Genomic DNA, 17,728 nt, shown 5'->3' with positions numbered 1-17,728 from the left:
GGCTTTGTGATGGCCACTCCAATACCTTGACTTTGTTGTCCTTAAGCCATTTTCCACAACTTTGGAAGTATGCTTGGGGTCATTGTCCATTTGGAAGACCCATTTGCGACCAAGCTTTAACTTCCTGAATGATGTCTTGAGATGTTGCTTCAATATATCCGCATAATTTTCCACCCTCATGATGCCACCTATTTTGTGAAGTGCACCAGTCCCTCCTGCAGCAAAGCACCCCACAACATGATGCTGCCACCCCCATGTTTCACGGTTGGGATGGTGTTCTTCGGCTTGCAAGCCTCCCCCTTTTTCCTCCAAACATAACGTTGGTCATCATGGCCAAACAGTTCTATTTTTGTTTCATCACACCAGAGGACATTTCTCCAAAAAGTACGATCGTTGTCCTCATGTGCAGTTGAAAACTGTAGTCTGGCTTTTTATGGCGGTTTTGGAGCAGTGGCTTCTTCCTTGCTGAGTGGCCTTTCAAGTTATGTCGATATAGGATTTGTTTTACTGTGGATATAGATACTTTTGTACCTGTTGCCTCCAGCATCTTCACAACGTCCTTTGCTGTTGTTCTGGGATTGATTTGCACTTTTCGCACCAAAGTACGTTCATCTCTATGAGACAGAACTCGCCTCCTTCCTGAGCGGTAAGACGGCTGCGTGGTCCCATGGTGTTTATACTTGCGTACTATTGTTTGCATAGGTGAACGTGGTACCTTCAGGCATTTGGAAATTGCTCCGAAGAATGAACCAGACTTGTGGAGGTCTACAATTTCTTTTCCCATGATGTCAAGCAAAGAGGCACTGAGTTTGAAGGTAGGCCTTGAAATACATCCACAGGTACACCTCCAATTGACTCAAATGATGTCAATTAGCCTATCAGAAGCTTCTAATGCCATGACATCATTTTCTGGAATTTTCCAAGCTGTTTAAAGGCACAGTCAACTTAGTGTATGTAAACTTCTGACCCACTGGAATTGTGATACAGTGAATTATAAGTGAAATAATCCTGTCTGCAAACAATTGGTGGAAAAAAATACTTGTGTCATGCACAAAGTAGATGTCCTAACCGGCTTGCCAAAACTATAGTTTGTTTACAAGAAATTTGTGGAGTCATTGAAAAACAAGTTAATGACTCCAACCAAAGTGTATGTAAACTTTCGACTTCAACTGTATGTAGGCCTAACTATTAGCTAACATTATTGTCTGATATTTCAGGTACACAAAAGAGCCAATGGGAGTGAACACCCATGCAAAAACGCTGCCAAAGATTTGCAAAATAGCTAGCCCATCGCAGATTTACACAAACCACTGCCTTCGAACCACCATGATCCAGAAACTGTCGGACGACAGAGGCACGAGAAATAGAGGTTTGATAAATACTGTCTGTCAGAGGACACAGGTTTAAACTGGTTTGAAGTGGTTTAAAGTCAATATTGGCCTCATGGTTAAATCCCTGAGCGGTTTCCTTCCTCTCCAGCAACTGAGTTAGGAAAGACGCCTGTATCTTTTTAGTGACTGGGTATGGATACACCATCCAAATAATGAATAACTTCATCATGATTAAACGGACATTCATTGTACGCTTTTTATTTTATTTTTACCCATCTACCAATAGATGCCCTTCTTTGAGAGGCATTGGAAAACCTCGCTGGTCTTTGTGGTTGAAATTGTGTTTGAAATTCACTGCTAGACTGAGGGACCTTACAGATAATTGTATGTGTGGGGTACAGAGATGAGGTAGTCATTCAAACTCAGGCTGTAACAGAACAACATGTGGAAAAAGTCAAGGGGTGTGAATGCTTTCTGAACTGCATTAAGACATTTTTCAGAACCCTTGCCTTTTTCCACATTTTGTTACAGTACAGCCTTATTCTAAAATGCATTTAACAAAAAAATATCAATCTACACACAATACCCCATAATGACAAAGCGAAAACAGGTTTTTAAAGATGAGAAAAAACTGAAATACCTTATTTACATAAGTATTCAGACCCTTTGCTATGACACTCAAAATTTAGCTCAGGTGCATGCTGTTTCCATTGCTAAACCTTGAGATGTTTCTACAACTTTATTGAAGTCCACCTGTGGTAAATTCAATTGATTGGACATGGTTTAGAAAGGCACACACCTGTCTATATAAGGTCCCACAGTTAACAGTGCATTTCAGAGCAAAACCAAGCCATGAGGTCGAAGGAATTGTGTCAAGGCATAGATCTGGGGAAGGGTACCAAAACATTTCTGCAACATTGAAGGTCCCCAAGAACACAGTGGCCTCAATCAATCAGACGGAAGCCACTCCTCAGTAAAAGGCACATGACAGCCAGTTTGGAGTTTGCCAAAAGGCACCTAAACGACTCCAGGACTATGAGATACAAGATTCTCTGGTCTGATGAAATCAAGATTGAGCTCTTTGGCCTGAATGCTAAGCATGACGTCTGGAGGAAACCTTGCACCATCCCTACGGTGAAGCCTGGTGGGGTTTTCCAGCGACAGCGACTGGGAAACCAGTCAGAATTGAAGGAAAGATGAACGGAGCAAAGTACAGAGAGATCCTTGATGAAAACCTGCTCTAGAGCGCTCAGGACCTCCGACTGGGACGAAGGTTCACATTCCAACAGGACAACGACCCTAAGAACACAGCCAAGACAACGCAGGAGTGGCTTCAGGACAGGTCTCTGAATGTCCTTGAACCCGATCTCTTGAAAGACCTGAAAATAGCTGTGCAGCAACGCTCTCCATCCAACCTGACAGAGCTTGAGAGGATCTGCAGGGAAGAATGGGAGAAACTCCCCAAATACAGGTGTGCTAAACTGTCGGAAACCATCTCAGGGAAGCTAATCTCAGGGAAGCTAATCTCAGGGAAGCTCATCTCAGGGAAGCTCATCTGCGTGGTCGTTGTCCTCACCAGTGTCTAGACCTGTCTGCAGTTTGGTGTCGTAACCAACTTCAGTGGGCAAATGCTCACCTCTGATGGCCACGGGCACGCTGGAGAAGTTTGCTCTTCACCGATGAATCCCGGTTTCAACTGTACCGGGCAGATGGCAGACTTCTGGGGTCGTGTGGGCGAGCAGGAGAGCGGTTTGCTGATGTCAATGTTGTGAACAGAGTGCCTCATGGTGGTGGTGGGGTTATGGTACGGACAACGAACACAATTGCATTTTATCGATGGCAATTTGAATGCACAGAGATACGAGATCCTGAGGCCCATTGTCATGCCATTCATCTGCCCCCATCACCTCATGTTTCAGCATGATATATCACGGCCCCATGTCGCCAGGATCTGTACGCAATTCCTGGAAGCTGAAAATGTCCCAGTTCTTTCATGGCCTGCATACTCACTAGACATGTCACCCATTGAGCATGTTTGGGATGCTCTGAATCGACGTGTACAACAACGTGTTCCAGTTCCCACCAATATACAGCAACTTTGCACACCCACTGAAGAGGAGTGGGATAACATGCCACAGGCCACAATCAACAAGTCTGATCAACTCTATGCGAAGGAGATGTGTCACACTTCATGAGGCAAATTGTGGTTACAACAGATATTGACTGGTTTTCTGATCCACCCCCCTACCTTTTTTCTAAAAGATATCTGTGGCCAACAGATGCATATTTGTATTCCCAGTCATGTGAAATCCATAGATTAAGTCATACTGAATTTATTTCAATTTACGGATTTCCTTGTAACTCAGCAAAATCTTTGAAATTGTTTCATGTTGCGTTTATGTTTAGTTCAATGTATATAAAATATATTTTTTTAAATATTGGGGAGGACAGGGGGTTGACCTCAGTAGACTGACTGAAACCAAATGGAAACTGTGTAGAAACGGACCTACATTTATACAGTTTCTTGACTGTGTCCAGCTCGCTAAGAATCCCCCAAATGAAAGCAAGACAGTCCGGGAGCATCAGAAATTCCCAAAATTATAAATAGAGGATCATTTTTGCACATTTCTGACGTAGAGGAAATATAACACATTTTCCGTGCGGCACTCCGGACCTCTTTGAAGACTGAATGCGGCCCCCGGGGGAAAATGTGTTCGACACCACTGGCCCAAATCCTCCTAAGCAATGCACAGCCATCAGCCAAAGCCGGCATGTGTTACCTGAAACACTGTAAACACAGTTTCTAACAGCAGCACAGCCATCCCTGAGACAGGGATGTTCCAGGGGAAGGGACAGGGCATGAAGCTGAGAGAGAGGTGTTTACTACTACTGCATCAGTCACAGAGAGCACTAAGTCCAACACGACATGCAGTGGAACCAGATGCATCAGCCACAAGAAGACAGCGATAAGTAGTGCTTGGATATGACTCACAAATATACGCTTAGGCTGCACTGTGCCATATTTGGAATTGGTTGGCATAACTGACACTCCTGAAAACTCATCTTCACAGTGATCAAATCTGCAGTATGATGAGTGTCACCCCCACCTCCACCTGCCTTTCCACATACTTTACCAACACAAGCAGTAGATAAAGTATAAGTACACTCTTAGAAAAAAGGGTTCCAAAAGAGTTCTGAGGCTGTCCCCATGGATAACCCTTTTTGGTCCCATGTAGAACCCTTTTTGGCTCCAGGTAGAACTCTTTTGGATTCCATGTAGAACCCTCTGTGGAAAAAGTTCTACCTGGAACCAAAATGGTTTATCAAAGGGTTATCCTATGGGGAAAGTCGAAAAACCTTTTTGGTTCTAGATAGCACCTTTTCGAGTGTAATGTTACTACTGTGTGTTGCATACATACATACTGTATATGAAAGTGGACTAGGTATGGCATAGAAAGATAACACAACAAGGTATTTGGCATGAAAGGGATACAGAAGCACAAACCCAGTATAATGTCTATTTATACAGCTGAGGTGCTATCTAAAAAAACATGGTCTAAATTATTCTAACTTCCTTTCAGAAGAGCACTTAGTGTTTCTTACCTTTCATTCCAAACTTTGACCGCCGTCCATATTTGTTGATGAGAACGAACAGGACAACAAGAAGGACACAGGCAAATCCAGCCAGGCCGACAGCAATAGACACCTGGAGCAGGACAAGACAGGGTTTAGTGAGAGTAGATCTCACAATGAAGATGTCTACCTTAAGTACAGAATAGCCAACAGGCATAAAGCCTGAATGCAGGGTTTGTGAAAACTTGATTAGTAGTGCAATGTAGTATCGAAAATTAAAGGGAATGCATTTTATCATATGGTAATGTGCAGTAGATTATTGAGGTTTACATAAGTTACTTCAACAAAAAACTGTTAGGGCACTCTGCACATTAATAATGCCTTTATGTGTCATTCTCCACTGGCAAAAAACAATACAACGATAAATCAAAGAGGAGATGCACAAAATTAAGTGGAAGTCTTCTCTCCTCCCATGTCAATGCTCTCTTCCCCATTAAAACCTTCAAATGAGCAAATCATCTCCATCCAGTCAATTACGCAGGTTGATGTTTATTGTCATGAGTCTTCTTGTCCTGGAGGCAGAACTGAGCGATTTCCCCTTAAATAGGCCAGCTCAAAAGTCAAAATTGGCTACATTGTAAAATTTGATAAAAACTAAAATGTGCTTTTAGGTCTTCATTTAAGGTCAAGGATAGACATTATGGTTAACAGTGTGATTACGGTTAAAATCAGATTGTATTACTTATGGCTGTGCCAGCTAGTGACCACTCTGCAGAGCTGCCTCCAGTACAAGATTCCTGACGAAAAAAACCATTAACCTATACCAATTACAGCACAAAGATGAGCGAAATTACATTCTTAAGAAGTTGTTAAACACAGTGGCCACAAGGGAAAAGGCAGATAGGAGGGAGCTACAAGGCAAGGGAGTGAAAAAGAAAGGAAAATAAACAGATTAAAATAGCTCAAACTAAAGCCTCCTTTTTGTTGTTGTTCCCAGGAAAAAGAAAATGTTCATGTGCTGGATGCAGGCTGTAGCTCCACTAGGTTTAAAAAGCCACTTAGTACAGCACCACAGTGTTCTCAAACTCACCCCGAACGTGTCCTCCTCAGGCCTGTGTGTTACTGTGATGGTCGGCGTAGGAGTCCCTGTGAAGAAGAACATAGAATACATTGGTCCTATTTATGAAAGTACTGACTGACAACCTTGAGTTATACTGTATGTTCTGTATAGTATATCCTGAAACATAACATGCAGTCTACACTATAATTCTGAACAAGCCATAGGCATGGAGATTAACATTCAGAGTTGTAATCCGTGATGGCAGGGTAGAAGGGTGGGTATGGCCTACAGCAGGGATCATCAACTACATTCAGCCACGGGCCATTCAGCCCATTTCAAATTTTGCTTACATGTGTATACGATCAAATAGACAGTGTACAAAACATTAAGAACACCTGCTCTTTCTATGACAGACTGACCAGGTGAAAGCTATGATCCCTTATGATGTCACAATCAGTGTAGATGAAGGGGAGGAGACAGGTTAAAGAATGATTTTTTTGCCTTGAGGCATGGATTGTGCATGTGTACCATTTGGAGGGTGAATGGGCAAGACAAAAAATTTAAGTGCCATTGAACAGGGTATGATAGTATGTGCCAGGCGCACCGGTTTGTGTAAATAACTGCAACACTGCTGGGTTTTGCACGCTCAACAGTTTCCTGTGTGTATCAAGAATGGTCCACCAACCAAAGGACATCCAGCCAACTTGATACAACTGTGGGAAGCATTGGAGTCAACATGGGCCAGCATCCCTGTGGAACGCTTTCGACACCTTGTAGAGTCCATCCCGACTTATGAAGGCTGTTCTGAGGGCAAAAGGTTGGGGTACAACTCAATATTAGGAAGGTGTTTTTAATGTTTTTTACACTCAGTGTATTATGTGTGCGAACAGACCCCCCCAAAAAAAAAACATATCTTAGAGCTGATTTGCTGGTGTTTTCAGTCTTTTATGTCCAACAATAAACGTTTTCACATACTTTTATGTCCAACCCTGAGCTACAGTATGTACCAGATGAAAGAATTACAGCACAGACCCACAATCCATGCAGCTAACTGATGTTATGGTTAACGCTTTATAAACTGTGTAGTGTTAGTTGGGTTGTTGCCCTTCACAGCTCTGCTTCCATTTCTGATAAACTGAGACCTTTTCTAGTCTCTCCTCATCTATATCCACTTCTATGGAGACACTAATTCCCCTGGGTTTCCCTCCCATCATGCTCTCTGCTAACAGGCCACGGTGTGGTGGAGTGTAGGGGAGCGGAACAGAATAGAACAGAACTGTGCTGAGTGTATCTGACAAACCCATCTGTCCTGTTCTGCCTGCCCTCTTCCTCTCCCTGCCTTCCTACCACCAAGTACACTCATCCAACATCATTTCCAGCCCTGACAGTAACAATCTGTCACTCTCTCACGACTGCATTCAGGATTTATTATGCATGGAATATCCCAATGAAGCTCCGGCATGATGTCAATTTGAGGGCCTGGGGATGAAGATCAGTGGTTGTGCGTGCCTCTACATTTAACTCATAAATTAGAACAGATTAAAGACTAAATGAAAATGCCCTCCTAGAGCCTGTTGGTCCTTCAACGAGAGAGGCATCTAGCTATAACCTTGAGTCCTACTCAGCAAATGTAGGCACTGTATAATAGGAACAACTGTTTGGAATTAGGGTAGTAAATATCAGAAGATTTAAATGAAATCAAATGTAAGCTCCCATTACCATTTTGTTACTCTGCTTATTAAATAGATGTCATGGTACTATTTATGTCATGGTACTTCAGGTAACAGCCAAAATATAGGAATCACTTGAGTAAATGAGGGATATAAAGATTATTGAAAGCAGGTGCTTCCACACAGGTGTGGTTCCTGAGTTAATTAAGCAATTAACATCCCATCATGTTTATGGTCATGTATAAAAATGCCCAGTTGCCCATTATTTTGACACCCATGGCTAGAAGAAGAGATCTCAGTGACTTTGAAAGAGGGGTCTCAAAGGAGCATAGGGGGTAAAAGTGTACAGTTGTGGCCAAAAGTTTTGAGAATGACACAAATATACATTTTCAAGTCTGCTGCCTCAGTTTGTATGATGGCAATTTGCATATACTCCAGAATGTTATGAAGAGTGATCAGATGAATTGCAAAGTCCCTCTTTGCCATGCAAATGAACTGAATTCCCCAAAAAACATTTCCACTGCATTTCAGCCCTGCCACAAAAGGACCAGCTGACATCATGTCGGTGATTCTCTCGTTAACACAGGTGTGAGTGTTGACGAGGACAAGGCTGGAGATCACTCTGTCATGCTGATTGAGTTTGAATAACAAACTGGAAGCTTCAAAAGGAGGGTGGTGCTTGGAATCATTGTTCTTCCTCTGTCAACCTTTGTTACCTGCAAGGAAACACGTGCCGTCATCATTACTTTGCACAAAAAGGGCTTCACAGGCAAGGATATTGCTGCCAGTAAGATTGCACCTAAATCAACCATTTATCGGATCATCAAGAACTTCAAGGAGAGCAGTTCAATTGTTGTGAAGAAGGCTTCAGGGCGCCCAAGAAAGTCCAGCAAGCGCCAGGACTGTCTCCTAAAGTTGATTCAGCTGCGGGATCGGGGCACCACCAGTACAGAGCCTGCTCAGGAATGGCAGCAGGCAGGTGTGAGTGCATCTTTACGCACAGTGAGGCGAAGACTTTTGGAGGTTGGCCTGGTGTCGAGAAGGGTAGCAAAGAAGCCACTTCTCTCCAGGAAAAACATCAGGGACAGACTGATATTCTGCAAAAGGTACAGGGATTGGACTGCTGAGGACTGGGGTAAAGTCATTTTCTCTGATGAATCCCCTTTCCGATTGTTTGGGGCATCCGGAAAAAAGCTTGACCAGAGAAGACAAGGTGAGCGCTACCACCAGTCCTGTGTCATGCCAACAGTAAAGCATCCTGAGACCATTCATGTGTGGGGTTGCTTCTCAGTCAAGGGAGTGGGCTCACTCACAAGTTTGCCTAAGAACACAGCCATGAATAAAGAATGGTACCAACACATCCTCCGAGAGACACTTCTCCCAACCATCCAGGTACAGTTTGGTGATGAACAATGCCTTTTCCAGCATGATGGAGCACCTTGCCATAAGGCAAAAGTGATAACTAAGTGGCTCGGGGAACAAAACATCCATATTTTGGGTCCATGGCCAGGAAACTCCCCAGACCTTAATCCCATTGAGAACTTGTGGTCAATCCTCAAGAGGCGGGTGGACAAACAAAAACCCACAAATTCTGACAAACTCCAAGCATTGATTATGCAACAATTGGCTGGATGTGGCCCAGAAGTTAATTGACAGCATGCCAGGGCAGATTGCAGAGGTCTTGAAAAAGAAGGGTCAACACTGCAAATATTGACTCTTTGCATCAACTTCAATAAAAGCCTTTGACACTTATGAAATGCTTGTAATTATATCAGTATTGCATAGTAACATCTGACAAAAATATCTAAAGACACTGAAGCAGCAAACTTTGTGAAAATTCATATTTGTGTCATTCTCAAAACTTTTGGCCACGACTGTATATGTGTGTGTGTCTCAGTCACCAGATCTCAACCCAATTAAACACTTATGGAAGATACTGGAACGTTGCCTGAGACATCGTTTTCCACCACCATAAACAAAACACCGAAATGATGGACTTTCTCATGGAAGAATGGTGTCGCATCCCTCCAATAGAGTTCCCAAACACTTGTAGAATCTATGCCAAGGTGCATTGAAGCTGTTCTGGCAGCTCGTGATGACCCAATGCCCTATTAAGACACTTTATCTTGGTGTTTCCTTTATTTTGGCAGTTACCTACATTTATTGTTGACGGTCTTAAAATATAAATCACTTACCATAACCCCCTAGAATCGTTTAAATCACGTTTTATTCAGCTAGAGATTTCTTGCATATCATGGTGCTATTTGTCTTACGGTACTACTTCTTGTTGACTGTTTTATAAAATCACTTACCATAATCACCATAATCTGTAGGAAAAGAAAACAGAAAAGGACTCGTCAGTGATATATTCAACCAATGTGTATATGAACAGGGTATGTTTAAAGAAGAACATTTTTTACTTTACTACTGGTCAGCAAATACACTATATATACAAAAGTATGTGGACACGCCTACAAATTTGTGGATTCGGCTACTTCAGCCACAACCGTTACTGACAGGTGTATAAAATCGAGCACACAGCCATGCAATCTCCATAGACAAACATTGGCAGTAGAATGGCCTTACTGAAGAGCTCAGTGACTTTCTACGTGGCACCGTCATAGGATGCCACCTATCCAACAAGTAATTTAGTCAAATTTCTTCCTTGTTAGAGATGCCCCGGTTAACTGTAAATGCTGTTATTGTAAAGTAGAAATGTCTAGGAGCAACAATGACTCAGCCACAGGTCACACAAGCTCACAGAACGGGACTGCCGAGGGCTTGAAGCGCATAGCGTGTAAAAAAGCCTGTCCTCAGTTGCAACACTCATTATCGAGTTCCAAACTGCCTCTGGAACAAAAGTCAACACAAGAACTGTTCGTCAGGAGCTTCATGAAATGGCAGTGCAGCCGCACACAAGCCTAAGATCACCATGCTCAATGCCAAGCATTGGCTGGAGTGGTGTAAAGCTCGCCGCCATTGGACTCTGGAGCAGTGGAAACGCGTTCTCTGGAGTGATGAATCATGCTTCACCATCTGGCAGTCCGACTAATGATTCTGGGTTTGGCGGATGCGAGGAGAATGCTACTTGCCCGAATGCATAGCGCCAACTGTAAAGTTTGGTGGAGAAGGAATAATGGTCTGGGGCTGATTTTCATGGTTCGGGCTAGGCCCCTTAGTTCCAGGGAAGGGACATCTTAAAGCTACAGCACATAATGACATTCTAAACGATTCTGTGCTTCGAACTTTGTGGCAACAGTTTGGGCAAGGCCCTTTCCTGTTTCAGCATGACAATGCCCCTGTGCACAAAGTGAGGTCCATACAGAAATGGTTTGTTGAGATCGGTGTGGAAGAACTTGACTGGCCTGCACAGAGCCCCTTTGGAATTAATTGGGACGCCGACTGTGAGCCAGGCCTAATCGCCCAACATCAGTGGCTGACCTCACTAATGCTCTTGTGGCTGAATGGAAGCAAGTCCCCGCAGCAATGTTCCAACATCTAGTGGAAAGCCTTCCTAGAATAGTGGAGACTGTTACAGCAGCAAAGGGGTGACCAACTCCATATTAATGCCCATGATTTTGGAATGCGATGTTTGAGCAGGTGTCCACATACTTTTGGTCATGTAGTGTATATCTAAATGTGTTACTAGGTTTCTACACTTGAGCTGATCCAACTTGGGCTGTCATGGAGTTACAGTCAAGCCTTTCAACATCTCCTGTCTCGTTACTGTGCTCTCCACTGCCTATGAACCTCGGCATCCATGTGTTGAATCCCATTATCGTGAGATCCTTTAAAATCGGGTCCCAATTCCGAAATCACTTTAGCCTATACCAATAAAGCTGCTTCTTCCTGTTAACATCCAATCATCTTTTCACAGCATTGCAAATCTGCATTCAAATTCTGGCATAAGATCTGTATTTTTTTGTTGATAACACATTTTCCTCAGCCCTTGATTGGGGTCAGGTGTGTTGGATGCTGGGGCGAGGTGTGCCACTTTGGGTCACCAGACCAGGATTCAGGGGCACTGTTATAAGCCAAATCATCAAATCAAATGTATTTATAAAGCCCTTCTTACATCAGCTGATGTCACAAAGTGCTGTACAGAATCCTAGCCTAAACCCTCAAACAGCAAGCAATGCAGGTGTAGAAGCACGGTGGCTAGGAAAAACTCCCTAGAAAGGCCAGAACCTAGGAAGAAACCTAGAGAGGAACCAGGCTATGAGGGGTGGCCAGTCCTCTTCTGGCTGTGCCGGGTGGAGATTATAACAGAACATGGCCAAGATGTTCAAATGTTGCTGGAGCTGCTAATAGAACAGTTTTAATGGCAGCAGTGCTGTTGTAATTACCATTGTATTACTATTATTATTTATTGCTATTGTTTTTTGAACTCTCTTGGTATGATGCCTTGGCAGGGTGGATGGGTGGGATGGCAGGGTGGGTCAGGAGGTGGGCAGGGGGGTGAAGGACTGGGGATGTTGTACTGTTCTAAATGTCTGTATGTTCTTAAATTTTAAAAGCTACAAATAAAGCATTTAAAATCAAAAAGAAGAACACAAAGTAACATCACCAATAATATTGTATCTTCACCTCCACACTACAGGTCAAAAGCTTTAGAACACCTACTCATTCAAGGGTTTTTCTTTATTTTTACTATTTTCTACATTGTAGAATAATAGTGAAGACATCAAAACTATGAGATAATACATATGGAATCATGTAGTAACCAAGAAGTGTTAAACAAATCAAAATATATTTTATATTTGAGATTCTTTAAATAGCCACCCTTTGAGAGAATGCCAAGATCAAGTCAACCAGCTTCATGAGGTAGTCACCTGAATGCTTTTTAATTAACAGGTGTGCCTTCTTAAAAGTTAATTTGTGGAATTTCTTTCCTTCTTAATGTTTTTGAGACAATTTGTTGTGTTGTGACAAGGTAGGGGGGTATACAGAAGATAGCCCTATTTGGTAAAATACCAAGTCCATATTATGGCAATTACAGCTCAAATAAGCAAAGAGAAATGACAGACCATCATTACTTTCAGTCAATCCGGAAAATTTCAAGAAGTCGCAAAAACGATCAAGCACTATAAATAAACTGGCCCTTATGATGACTGCCACAGGAATAGAAGACCCAGAGTTACCTCTCCTGCAGAGGATATGTTCATTAGAGTTACCAGCCTCAGAAATTGCAGCCCAAATAAATGCTTCACAGAGTTCAAGTTACAGACCCATCTCAACATCCACTGTTCATGGGATACTGTGGTAAACGGGCCTTCATGGTCGAATTGCTGCAAAGAAACCACTACTAAAGGACACCAATAATAATAAGAAGAGACTTGCTTGAGCCAAGAAACACGAGCAATGGACATTAGACTGGTGGAAATGTGTCCTTTGGTCTGGAGTCCAAATTGGAGATTTTTGGTTCCAACCACCGTGTCTTTGTGAGACGCGGTGTGGGTGAACGGATGATCTCTGCATGTGTATTTCCCACCATAAAGCATGGAGAAGGAGGTGTGATGGTGTACGGGTGCTTTGCTGGTCACACTGTCAGTGATATACTTAGAATTCAAGGAATTAATTAATAGAGAGAGAGAATGTTCTATATTCATCAGTGACCCTGTTAATAAGTCAGTAAAACTTGGTTCTCAGTGACTCAACAGTTTTCAGCTCTGCTTCATCGATTCCACTGATCCATGCAATATCATGTTGGACTAATGAAAGGTCACAGGTATGAAGCTACTATATATCTGTACTATTATATACAGCATAGCTATTTTAGCTAGTATAATCTACCTACCGTCTGGAAATGGGGCGTTGAGGAAGTGTCCATACACTGTCTTGGTGGTGACTCCTAGGAAGTTGCTAGCCTCCAGGGTGTAGTTGCCGTTGTTGTGGTGCGTGGGGTCCTTGAAGTTGAGGCATCCCTCTAGGTAGTCCTGGTAGGTATCCATCTCAGTGCGGATGTAGTCACTGGGGGAGATCTCGTTGTCCCGGTGGAACCAGCGCAGGGTGGGTTGGGGGTTGCCACGCACCGTGAACTCTATGCAGGTTTCATGGCGACGTTCGGGCTCGTCCAGCTTCAGGATGGTGGGGGGGACTGTTGGGAGGGAGGACAGACAGGAGGAGAGGAGGTTCAGGTATGACAGAGATGTGTTCTTTAATGTGTCAGCGTCAGGACATGTGCCACACACAACACAATGTTTTAGTTACACCATGTAGCCTTGTTCAGGAGCCTGCACTTGTTTTACGATGTCTGACGCAGGACAGAGTCACACAATGTTCTATAGTTACACTCTGTACCCATGTATTTTCAAGTTTGTCTGTAGAGACTGAGTGGTTTGAAGGCCAATCATTTGAATGGTGTTATGTTAACATTTAAATCTGCTGCTATGATGTGGCTACTGACCACAGGAACATTGGTTTGTCTCCAGGCTTTTGGATGAGTGGACACATCCACTCTGAACAATGGCGGCCAGACGCAGTAATAACATCACACCTTATAGAAGTCCCTACCACTTAACTCCACATACATGGTCAATCTGTTAGAAGCTAACCATCTGCAAATCCATGGCTGTGAATGTGGCATACAGAGCTCATGTAAAGCATCAATCATATTCTGATTTACTGTTAATTCAGCTAAAATACACTAGGGATGTCACAATACCAGTATTGCGATGCTCAGAGGTATTGTGGGAAGGAAACAACACATGAAGCGGACTACATTTCCTAAGGAAAAATGTTGGAAACAAGCAGCCCTATGTTGTCAACCAGAATCATGTTTATTTTCCAAGCTATAGCACACAATATTTTACATGCAGTTGTTTTTTTTAAAGACTGAAGAGTTTAGTCTGCTTTGTGTTTTCCTTGTTGCCATGGACAATCAGATATCGTATCGTGACAACCCTAAAATACACACTTTAAACACTGAGTACATGCCAATTTCCTCATTGTTAGTAATGCAAGGTCAAACACAGGGGGTCTCTGTGAAAATATTCAGAAAAACACCCTGAAAATGAGTGTTTGAGATAGAGGGGGTGTAGAAAGAGAGAGAGAGGGGAGAGAGCGTAAGAGAGAGAGAGAGAGACATATGAGTTTCCACCTGAGTTTGCAGATCTCATCATAATCTCTGGGAATCAATATGCATTGGATATGGAGGGAATAGTGTTGCACCCTGTTGGCCAACACCACTCAGTATGAATGTAAATGCAGGAGCAACAAACGCTCATCATATTACCCTGTTCTGGTATCCAGCTGAAGGAAACAATGTGGTCTAATAAGGGAACTTGACGATCAGTTAGTCTAACTAATCACTACAGCTGTTGACATTCTCTGTTTTAAGGCGTTTCCAACAGACAAGCCAAGCGGCTGTTGAGATGATTGGTAATTACCAGGAAGGTTAGGAAACCAAAGAGCATGTGGCTTTATAAAGAACAACACAAACAAAAACAAATGGCTTTGCTGTGTTGCACCAGTGCACTGCCACTGAATAACTAGGGTCAGAGCCCCTCTCTCCTCGCTCGGCTGGAAAGCAATCATGCACATTATGTGATGAAACATTCTATGAATCTCTGCAATCTTTCACGTGGAGGACCACTGCCTTGTCATGGATGAAATATATCTACATCCAAGGAAACCAACTCCCAGTAGAGAGACTTTCAGTAGTTTGAAGGCCAGTCATATAAATGGTGTTATGTTAACATTTGAATCTGCTGCTAGGATGTGGCTACTGACCACAGGAACATTGGTTTGTCTCCAGGCTTTTGGATGAGTGGACACATCCACTCTGAACAATGGCGGCCAGACGCAGTAATAATATCACACCTCATAAAAGTCCCCACCACTTAACTCCACATACATGGTCAATCTGTTAGAAGCTAACCATCTGCAAATCCAAGGCTGTAAATGTGGCATATAGAGCTCATGTAAAGCAACAATCATATTCTGATTTACTGTTAATTCAGCTAAAATACACTAGGGATGTCACAATACCAGTATCGCGATTCTCAGAGGTATTGTGGCAAGGAAACAACAAATGAAGCAGACTACATTTCCTGAGGAAAATAGTCCTAATGTTGGAAACAAGCAGTCTTATATTGTCAACCAGAATCATGTTTATTTTCCAAGCTATAGCACACAATATTTTACATGCAGTAGGTTTTTTTAAAGACCAAAGAGTCTTGTCTGCTTTGTGTTTTCTTTGTTGCCATGGACAATCAGATATTGTAGTATTGTGACAACCCTAAAATACACCCTGAAAATGAGTGTTTGAAATAGAGGGGGTGTAGAAAGAGAGCGTGAGAGCGTGAGAGAGAGAGAGAGCGTGAGAGAGACTGAGATGAAGAGAGGGGGGAGAGAGACAGAGAGGGTGAGAGCGAGAGGGAGAGAGAGTGCGAGAGTACATAGCCAATAATATAACATTTGAAATATCTACAGTTGAAGTCGGAAGTTTACATACACTTAGGTTGGAGTCATTAAAACTTGTTTTTAAACCACTCCACAAATGTCTTGTTAACAAACTATAGTTTTGGCAAGTCGGTTAGGACATCTACTTTGTGCATGACACAAGTAATTTTTCCAACAATTGTTTACAGACCGATTGTTTCACTTATAATTCACTGTATCACAATTCCATTGGGTCAGAAGTTTACATACACTAAGTTGATTGTGCCTTTAAACAGCTTGGAAAATTCCAGAAAATTATGTCATGGCATTAGAAGCTTCTGATAGGCTAATTGACATCATTTGAGTCAATTGGAGGAGTACCTGTGGATTTATTTCAAGGCCTACCTTCAAACTCAGTGCCTCTTTGCTTGACATCATGGGAAAATCAAAAGAAATCCGCCAAGACCTCATAAAAAAAATGGTGGACCTCCACAAGTCTGGTTCATCCTTGGGAGCAATTTCTAAATGCCTGAACGTACCACGTTCAGCAGTACAAACAATAGTACGCAAGTATAAACACCATGGGACCACGCAGCCGTCATACCGCTCAGAAAGGAGATGCGTTCTGTCTCATAGAGTTGAACGTACTTTGGTGCGAAAAGTGCAAATCAATCCCAGAACAACAGCAAAGGACCTTGTGAAGATGCTGGAGGAAACAGATACAAAAGTATCTAAATCCACAGTAAAACAAGTCCTATATTGACATAACCAAAACGGCCGCTCAGCAAGGAAGAAGCCACTGCTCCAAAACTGCCATAAGAAAGCCAGACTACGGTTTGCAACTGCACATGGGGACAAAGATCGTACTTTTTGGAGAAATGTCCTCTGGTCTGATGAAACAAAAAGAGAACCGTTATGTTTGGAGGAAAAAGGGGGAGGCTTGCAAGCCGAAGAACACCATCCCAAACATGAAGCATGGGGGTGGCAGCATCATGTTGTGGGGGTGCTTTGCTACAGGAGGGACTGGTGCACTTCACAAAATAGATGGCTTCATGAGGATGGAAAATTATGTGGATATATTGAAGCAACATCTCAAGACATCAGTCAGGAAGTTAAAGCTTGGTCGCAAATGGGTCTTCCAAATGGACAATGACCCCAAGCATACTTACAAAGTTGTGGCAAAATGGCTTAAGGACAACAAAGTCAAGGTATTGGAGTGGCCATCACAAAGCCTTGACCTCAATCCTATAGAGAATTTGTGGGCAAAACTGAAAAAGCGTGTGCGAGCAAGGAGGCCTACAAACCTGACTCAGTTACACCAGCTCTGTCAGGAGGAATTGGCCAAAATTCACCCAACTTATTGTGGGAAGCTTGTGGAAGGCTACCCAAAACGTTTGACCCAAGTTAACCAATTTAAAGGCAATGCTCCCAAATACTAATTGAGTGTATGTAATCTTCTGACCCACTGGGAATGTGATGAAAGAAATAAAAGCTGAAATAAATCATTCTCTCTACTATTATTTCACATTCTTAAAATAAAGTGGTGATCCTAATTGACCTAAGACAGGGACATTTTTACTAGGATTAAATGTCAGGAATTGTGAAAAACTGAGTTTCAATGTATTTGGCTAAGGTTATGTAAACTTCTGACTTCAACTGTATACTCTTTGAAAAAGTTTGTAAGTGTAACATTCACTAATGTTTCCCTTGTT

The 17,728-nt window shown here is 42.6% G+C and overlaps 1 protein-coding gene across 5 annotated transcripts in view; it reads right to left on the bottom strand.

Annotated features, from left to right (window-relative positions):
* The window catches only part of LOC106573628 (NT-3 growth factor receptor), a 289,969-nt gene that overhangs the window by 97,075 nt on the left and 175,166 nt on the right, over nt 1–17,728 (bottom strand). For 4 of the 5 annotated variants that reach the window (XM_014148851.2, XM_014148852.2, XM_014148854.2 and 1 more), the window contains exons 8-11: nt 13,432–13,731; nt 9,947–9,961; nt 5,995–6,050; nt 4,935–5,037 (exon numbers count right to left, since the gene is read on the bottom strand). In XM_014148851.2, the coding sequence (XP_014004326.1) occupies nt 4,935–5,037; nt 5,995–6,050; nt 9,947–9,961; nt 13,432–13,731 (474 nt within the window). Of the gene's footprint in view, nt 1–4,934; nt 5,038–5,994; nt 6,081–9,946; nt 9,962–13,431; nt 13,732–17,728 lie in introns of all 5 variants that reach the window. The other variant, XM_045697214.1, reaches the window with a different exon arrangement.

This window comes from Salmo salar, chromosome ssa16 (assembly GCF_905237065.1).
Source record: "Salmo salar chromosome ssa16, Ssal_v3.1, whole genome shotgun sequence".
NCBI lineage: Eukaryota > Metazoa > Chordata > Actinopteri > Salmoniformes > Salmonidae > Salmo > Salmo salar.
This window is presented reverse-complemented; position numbering and strand designations above follow the sequence as displayed.